Below are 8,764 nucleotides of genomic sequence, written 5' to 3'. Positions count from 1 at the left end.
TAACAAAAAGTGTCACTCTACACCAGGGCTCAAATACTCTTAGTATGAACAGTAAAATACAACAAGTATAGAAAATAAAAAAATGTATTTTTTTTACAACAAACATTGCTTAGTTTTCTTACTACGTGCAAATTTTCATGATGAAACGACATTTATGTATCTGTCGGCAAAAAAAAGATGTTCCAAAATGCTTTAAAAATAGTGTATTTGGATAATTGATTTTGTGTTTTCTGCCCGGACCTCCACTAATGTCGTACTATCACAAAGAATTACACAAAAAATGAAACACTCATAATGTTATTAGAAATCAGGGTCTTAAAAAATTTAAATTTTACTCTTCATTCAGGGTGCATGTGCAACCGAGACCAGCCTCCATGTCCCTAATATAAGCCCTTTTGCTCAGATAAGATGTCCGTTTTACTCTCTCTTTTTTTTTTTGCATGGATGTCCGTTTTACTCTCGCCCTGCGACCTGCGTCACTTATACGTTGTCGGATGTTTTTGGCTCCATATATAGAGGAATAGAAAGGGAGACCGGCGGAATTCGATGTTGTATTATTGAGCCTCAAGGGCGGGTATATATTAAGTACAAAACTTTGAGGACAAGACGCCTTCTAAAGATAAGATGAAAATAATTTCTATCTAATTCCGGACAATCTCTAAGTACCAAATATATCTCTAACACCATGGGCCGCTTTTGCTGACTCAACAGTCACTCATACGTGGACCCTTTTTTCCCTCCCAATTAATTTTGGCCTTAATTAATCAGACAAACGAGATTATATTTTTCAAAAATAAACATAAACAAGTTTATGGCTCAAACTGATCATTTCTGGAGTTTTTAGCCTAAAGTGTGCAATCAATTTGAGTTAATGAATTAATAACACATTTCACTTTCATTGGAAACAGAACAAAAGAAAATTCATACTTTAGGCTTTTCTCTCCCAAGATTAGTACCTTGAAAATGACCAAACATACCTTTTTCTATAAAATATCACTGGTTCCGAAGTTTAACAAGTCAACAATAAGAAAAGGGTGGGACGGAAAGCAATAGAGCACCAAAAAGTCATTTGTAGCCCACTCCTAACAAGAATCCTACAGCGAGATCACTAGAAAAAAATAAGTAATGCTAGACCCACGTAAACTTACGTGAGGATTCTATGTAAAAGGTGATGTGAAGGTAGTTAATTGTACAAGGATTAGTGGCTGAGGCCCACCCCGATTGAAATCAGGGGGAAGAGGATTTATAGTTAGGAAGATTACGTTACTTTACGTAGCCTGCTTGTAGATGGAGCATTATTGAAAAAAAAATCCCCCAGAAAAGAAGCGCTACAACGAGACAAAGAAGTGGCTAGGTTAAGTCGACTAAACAGTTAATTTGGGTCAGTCGGTTATTTCTAGCTGTTAAATGTAAAATGAATAGTCAGATGCTTTCTCCAACCTTTCGATGTCTTCTTCCCCAACCATCCCCACAGACCACCGACTGAATGCCAGTCACCATGCCCGTCGCCGGCGGCTTTCGCACCAGCCTCGCTGCCCCACCCTCCATTCAGCTGTCGTCCCCCGACATCCCTCTACCACCCACATCATCCCTAACATCCTTAAAATAGATAGAGGTCCACTGCCATCTTAAGATAGATAATGGGGTCGCTTGCCGTCATAAGATAAACCCAGAAGGCTTCTCGGAGGAGCTCCTTCCTTCAAACCAAATTCAACCGACCCAAATTCTAAATCCAGGCGAATCACATGTACTCCCTTCGTCCCATAATATAAGAACGTTTTTGACACTAGTGTAGTGTGAAAAACGTTTTTATATTTTGGGACGGAGGGAGTAGCTAATTGTGAAAAAATAATATCCCATATCGCCTACACGTCGCTTGGATCCTGACGTGGCGTCAGTTCCTACTCAGCTTGGCAGACGGCAATCAGACAATCCGTGCTTGGCCAAGCAGGAGGGTGACCTCTCGTGCGCTCCATTGTGCTGCAAGTCAAAAACACTGGACCCGACCGCTCAACCGATCACAAAGAACTCCATACATGGCCACCGGAGCCGGCGACGACGGGCACGGCGCTGGTGCCCGGGCAACGGCGATCCCGTCCGTGATCCTGAACACTGGCCACGCCATGCCGGTGCTGGGGTTCGGCACGGGCTCGCCAAGCAAGCCGGCGGACCTGGCGGACACCATCGTGCACGCCATCCGCCTCGGCTACCGCCACCTGGACACGGCCTCCATGTACCGCACGGAGCCGACGGTGGGCGCCGCCGTAGCCGAGTCCGTCCGCGCCGACCTCTTCGTCACCTCCAAGCTCTGGATCTCCGATGCGCGCCCGGGCCGCGTCGTCCCGGCGCTCCGCGAGTCCCTCGCCCGCCTCGGCCTAGCCTACCTTGACCTCTTCCTCGTCCACTGGCCCGTGGCCGCCACCGCCGGCGGCCTCCCCGTGGACAAGGGCACGCTGGTGGAGTTCGACATGGAGGGCGTGTGGCGCGGCATGGAGGAGTGCCATCGGCTGGGCCTGGCGAGGTCCGTCGGGGTGAGCAACTTCTCGGCGGCCAAGATGGAGAGGCTGCTGGCTCTCGCCGCCGTGCCGCCGGCGGTCAACCAGGTTGAGATGAACGTCGGGTGGAGGCAGGAGAAGGTGCGGGAGGTGTGCGCCCGGCACGGCGTCGTCGTCGCCGCCTACTCGCCGCTCGGCGCGTACGGCGCCTTCTGGGGCTCCGACGCCGTCATGGAGAGCGGCGTCTTGCACGACGTCGCCGCCGCGAGAGGCAAGACCGTCGCGCAGGTAAACGTGAAGAAACAAATGTTTTCTTTTCCTAAAATTCACCACTAAAAATTGCTGTGAAGTTTATACTAAGATAAATTATTCAAAATTAGCTTGTGTCAGAATATTTCAGTTCCTACATATAAGTTTCAGCTTGTCTAATTCACATCTAGATGTTTTCTAAGAGCATCTCTAACAGGCGCCCAACGCGCCGCGCGTAAAAGACAGTTATAGCGCGCGCCCATCGCCTGATTTGGCGCGGCACGCAGCGCTGGTTCCAACAGCCGCGCTAAAATGTAGCGCGCGCGCCGCTCCAGCAGCACGCGTGACACGTATGGATGAGGGGTGGGAGGTGCGAGCGAGCGCGCGAGAGTCCAGCGCACGAAAGCAGGCGTAGCAAATATGCGGCGCGCGATTCGTTTTGGTCCGCGCGCTGGACTACGCATGCCGCGCGCACTGTTTTCGCGCGCCCGCTGGAGCAACTATTCCGGTTGCGCGCGCTAAAACGGAGGATTTTGCGGCGCGGCGCTAGTTTGGCGTGCCTGTTGGAGATGCTCTAAGGATGTCACATCTAATCTCCCATGAGTAACGTAAGTAACAAGGAAAAAAAAGCTGGGACAAAAAAACAGACCACAAACATAATGAACATTGGGTTAAATGTGACATAAATATGTTATATCTAGATGTGTCCTAGACAGACTTTCATAATGACTAAATCACATCTAGATCTTTTTTAAGGATGTCATATTTAAGTTATCCATCACATGATTATGGGCTTTAAGATTTGTGCAAACTGTTGTCGTTTTCTTTGACTTGAACTGTTGTTTTTGTTGTCGCTAAGGCCCGTGTCGCACTAGTGTTCTTGGGCTGTTTTCCCGATCGGCATTGTCCCTTTTTCTGAATGGGATCTTAGTATGTGGGTTTTTATATTTTGTTATATACGCTGGTGCGTTCTGCCATTTTTGCTCTTCTTTTTGTCTGCGCCTAGGCCTTTTTGTACGGGCAGAATTCAAAGAGCTGGGCCGCGTTATTTTCCGCTTCCTTTTTTCTTCTTTATCTATTAAATTTATTTGTTTGTAATCTATGATTTTTTAAATTTGATTATTTTTGGCGACATCAGTTTTATGTCCAGCCGTTTGATTTGTTTGTGCTTTGTTTTTCACGCTCGAGTGATCGCATGTGTCGCGATCTATCCGTGTCCTGTCGTATCGTCTTGTCGGGCTGGGAGGCCTACAACGGAGCGCGACAATTTTTTGTTTTCTTTTTGTTGGCCCGCCGTCACCTTGTTTGATATGGGCTTTTTTTAGAATACGAAGAGTCTAGCCCCAGAGTACATTAGATTGAGACGGTAGCCTCCATCGAGTCTGTCACTCTCATTTCGCATGTTTCCCTCCGCCTGTTGTCCCGTTCCCCTCCCATGTTCTTCCATTTTTCTGTCTGTTTTTGTTTCGAAATCTGAAGCACATCGACTCGCAACTAGAGGAGGGGGTGGTGTATGTGTGTTTGTCGATGGCCCTAGTTACAAGACTACAATCGACTCGCAACTGAAGTTGTACCATCAACCCACAACTAGGGGGCGGTGTCTATGTGTGTTTGTCGCGATCCCCAATTGCATGTCACCCATCTACTCGCGACTAAGGATATGTGTGTTTGTCGAGGGCTCCCAGTTGCAAGTCAACCATCGACTCGCAACTGGGGGAGGGGGCGTTCTCAATGTGTGTCTGTTGAGGGCTCCTAGTTGCGAGCCAACCATTGAGTCACAACTCATGAAGGGGGAGGGGAGTTGAGTGTGTTTCTACGAGTCCAGTTGCATGTCAACCACTGACTCGCAACTAGGAATGTGTGTGTGTTTGTCAAGGGTCCGCAGTTGCATGTCAACCATCACCTCGCAACTAAGGGTCTGTGTGTTTGTTGGGGCCCCTCAGTTGTAAGCCGACCATCGACTCGCAACTAAGGGTGCTTTTGTGTGTTTGTTGTGGTCCCCAGTTGCATGTCAACCATCAACTCGCAACTAAGTGTGTGTGTGTGTGTGTGTGTGTGTGTTTGTGTGTGTGTGCGCGCGCGTTTGTGCATGCGTGTGTCTCTATGGTGGCCCCCAGTTGCATGTCAACCATCGACTCACAAACTAGGTGTGTGTGTGTGTGTGTGTGTGTGTGTGTGTGTGTGTGTTTGTCGAGGGTCCCCAGTAGCAAGCCGACCATCGACTCGCAACTAGGGGTGTGTGTGTTTGTCGAGGGTCCCTAGTTGCATGCCGAGCATCGACTCACAACTAGGGGTGTGTGTGTTTGTCGAGGGTCACCAGTTGCATGCCGAGCATCGACTCGCAACTATGGGGTGTGTGTTTGTTGAGGGTCCCTAGTTGCATGTAAACCATCAACTCATAACTAGGGGGGGGGGTGTTTGTCGAGGGTCCCTAGTTGCATGTCAACCATGGACTCGCAACTAGGGGTGTGTGTGTGTGTTTGTCGAGGGTCCCTAGTTGCATGACGAGTATCGACTCACAATTGGGGGTGGTGTTTGTGTGTTTTTGTCGCTGTCCCCAGTTGCATGTCGCCCATCGACTCACAACTAGGGGTTTGTGTGTTTGTCGAGGGTCCATAGTTGCATGTTGAGCATCGACTCATAACTAAAAGGGTGTCTTTTATCGTGGCCCCTAGTTGCAAGCTGACCATCGACTCGCAACTAATGGTGTTTGTCGAGGGTCCCCATTTGCATGACGACCATCGATTCGCAACTAAGGGGTGTGTGTGTTTTGTCGTGGGTCCCCAGTTGCATGTCGACCATCGACTCGTGACTAAGGGGGTGTGTGTGTTTGTTGAGGGTCCCCAGTTGCAAGCCGATGATCGACTTGCAACTAGGGGGTGTGTGTGTTTGTTGAGGGTCCCCAGTTGCAAGCCGACCATCGACTCGCAACTAGGGAGTGTGTGTGTTTGTCAAGGGTCCACAGTTGCATGAAGACCATGGACTCGCAACTAGGGTTGTGTGTGTTTTTATCAAGGCTCCCCAGTTGTATGACGATCATCGACTCACAACTAGGTGGTGTGTGTGTGTTTTGTCATGGGTCCCCAGTTGCATGTCGACCATCGACTCGCAACTAAGGGTGTGTGTGTGTGTTTGTCGAGGGTCCCCAGTTACAAGCAGACCAATGACTCACAATTAGGGGTGTGTGTGTTTGTCGAGGTTCCTCAATTGCAAGCAGACTATTGACTCGCAACTAAGTGAGTCTGTGTCTGTCGAGGCTCCTCAGTTGCATGTCGACCGTCGACTCACAATTAAGGGTGTGTATGTTGGTCGAGGGTCCCTAGTTGCATGCTGAGCATCGACTCACGACTAGGGGGTTGTGTTTTATCGTGGCCCATAGTTGCAAGCCGACCATCGACTTGCTACTAACGGTGTTTGTCGAGGGTCCCCAGTTGCATGTCGACCATCGACTCGCAACTAGGATGTGTGTGTGTGTGTGTGTGTGTGTGTGTGTGTTTGTCGGGGCCACCAGTTGCATGCCGACCATCGACTCGCAACTAGGGGTGTTTGTCGAGGGTCCCCAGTTGCATATCAACCATCGACTCACAACTAAGGGTGTGTGTGTTTGTCGAGGGTCTCAGTTGCTTGTCAACCATCGACTCGTAACTACGGATGTGTGTGTGTGTGCGCGCGCGCGTGCGTGTTTGTCGAGGGTCCCCTGTTGCATGCCGAGCATTGACTCACAATTAGGGGTGCGTGTGTTTGTCGAGGGTCCCCAGTTGCATGCCGAGCATCGACTCGCAACTAGGGGGTGTGTTTGTCGAGGGTCCTCGGTTGCAAAAATGTTTGTAGTTGTAAAGGTGATTTACTCTTGTAACAATGTTCTGAAGTACCTATTATTATTCAACTCCACCCTCGATATGCGACTGGGGGCTGACTAATATTCTTCTTAGTTGCAACTTCACCCATGATACGCAACTAGGGTCCATTTTAAAATAACATGTTTCGAATTTGCAAACAATGTTCAAATCACGATTGTTTTAATCCACATATATTTTTTTAATACGTGAACATTTTTCTAGTTTTTTTGACCAGTTTTTTATTTTTCCTCTTCTATTGTTTTATTTATTGTTAGACGTCAGTGTACATTTTAAAATTCTCCAGTGAGTATTTTGTAAAAGGTTCACCGTATATACGTTAAAAAACATACACAATACATAGAAAATAAGTTCACTGTATATTAGAAGAAGGTCATCATATACTAAATATTTGTTCAATGTGTATTACAATTATGTTCACCGTAATTTTATAATTTGTTCAGTGTGTATTAAAAACAATGTTCACCGTATATCCAAAAACAATCAGTGTTTTTTTTAATATTTTAGCATATATTAGAACTGAAAAAAATACACCTGAAAGAAAAAAGAAAAAAATAGGACATAAAAGAAACAAAAGGAATAAAAAACACAAATCGTTACTACGTACGATCAGCTACAGGCCGTAGAGTGAGCATGCGTGTGATGGTGTGAGGCAAGCTGGGCCTTGCCCATGCGAGCGTTTCTATGGGCACGCTGGTCACACAAAAAAGAAAAGACAAGGCCCAGACGATACAATACCAAAAAAGAAAAACAACAAACAAACAAAAGACTATAAACAGGTGATGATTTCAACTTAGATGTGACATCGCTATGTCACATCTAGATGAGTTTTACAGACCCTTATAAATTTTGTTCCTGAAACACCTTTTTCAAGTTGGAAGGCAATAAAATTGGCAAAGACGGGCTGGGTAAACGGGGTTAATTAGCACAATTCATCACAACGCCAAACGGACTCTAACTCACAAACCTCATAAGAGAATAAACACAACAACTATCCAAAGACATGATCTATGAATTTCCGTATGTTTTTAACATGCCATATGAGTTCATGGTATGTGACATCTTATTCTCGTTTTATTTTTAAGTGTGTTCTTCTATTCTGGGCATTAGCACGCTGAATCTTGTTAGAAATCAATATAAGGAAGAAGTTTATGTTGGTTCACCAATTTTTTTTGGACATTTTGACTCCTATTAATTGTTTAGAAGTGAAACAAATAGACTCTATGCACCCAAATCCTGCAAAATTACTACGAAAATATTTCAGTCAAAAAAGGTACCGCCGAAAATTTAGAATATAATATATGTGTTCATATTCTGGAATTGTAAGAGAAATCAACATTGACCATGTCTTGTTAATGATGTGTACAGGTGGCGTTGAGGTGGCTATATGAGCAGGGCGTGTGCTTCGTGGCGAGGAGCTACAACAATGAGAGATTGAAGCAGAATATGGAGATCTTCGAGTGGGAGTTGAGCGAGGAGGAGAAGGGGATGATCGCCACAATACCACAGAGGAGAGTGTCTTTGGGGGAGCGGTTCATGTCGCCCGATGGGCCTTACAGATCACTCGAGGAGCTCTGGGACGACGATATATGAATATATGTATCTATTTGTCAATTGCCGCATGCCTGGCTATTTGCAGATATACACTTGTATAGTCCGTAGGTGCATATTTGGTATACTATGGTATGATTGAGATCTTTTGTTGATCCTAACTTGTAATCCAATCATCATATGAGTAAGTAAATAGAGAGCAACACCTCTATAAGCAAGTAAACACATGGTACGTAGGATTTACGACAATTATTCCCTTTGTAGGTTGGTATCACAACGTGATCCCTTCCCCCTGTTTTCCAGTCACTCGCAGGGGAACAACCCTTGCTCTCATCGATGGTGTATTTGGTGTGACTGTACCCTCCATCGGTGCTTCTTAGTAGCCAATATGATCATCATCTCCTTGACAAGGGGAAAATGTGTCCCTCTCCCTGGCTCGCATTGTTTCTTTGACTGTGTCGATGGAACCATTCCCATTCTACTGGAAACCATCACTTAGCACACTGACACTGCCGCTCGCACCGTGCCAAACCCAATGTTTTTTTGATGTTACCAAGAGGACCATGTAGTCCTCGTCGCACTACTCTCCTCCATCCTCCATGATGAGTGATA

At 46.4% G+C, this 8,764-nt stretch overlaps 1 protein-coding gene across 1 annotated transcript; it reads left to right on the top strand.

Moving 5' to 3' along the window:
- Positions 1–1,988: 1,988 nt before the first annotated feature.
- LOC123151770 (deoxymugineic acid synthase 1-D-like) lies at positions 1,989–8,375 on the top strand. The gene is made up of 2 exons (XM_044571425.1): positions 1,989–2,783; positions 7,970–8,375. The coding sequence occupies exons 1-2, from the start codon at positions 2,037–2,039 to the stop codon at positions 8,192–8,194; spliced, it is 972 nt and encodes a 323-aa protein (XP_044427360.1). The 5' UTR covers positions 1,989–2,036; the 3' UTR covers positions 8,195–8,375.
- The last annotated feature ends 389 nt before the right edge of the window (positions 8,376–8,764 follow it).

This window comes from Triticum aestivum, chromosome 7A (genome assembly GCF_018294505.1).
Source record: "Triticum aestivum cultivar Chinese Spring chromosome 7A, IWGSC CS RefSeq v2.1, whole genome shotgun sequence".
Lineage (NCBI taxonomy): Eukaryota > Viridiplantae > Streptophyta > Magnoliopsida > Poales > Poaceae > Triticum > Triticum aestivum.
This window is presented reverse-complemented; position numbering and strand designations above follow the sequence as displayed.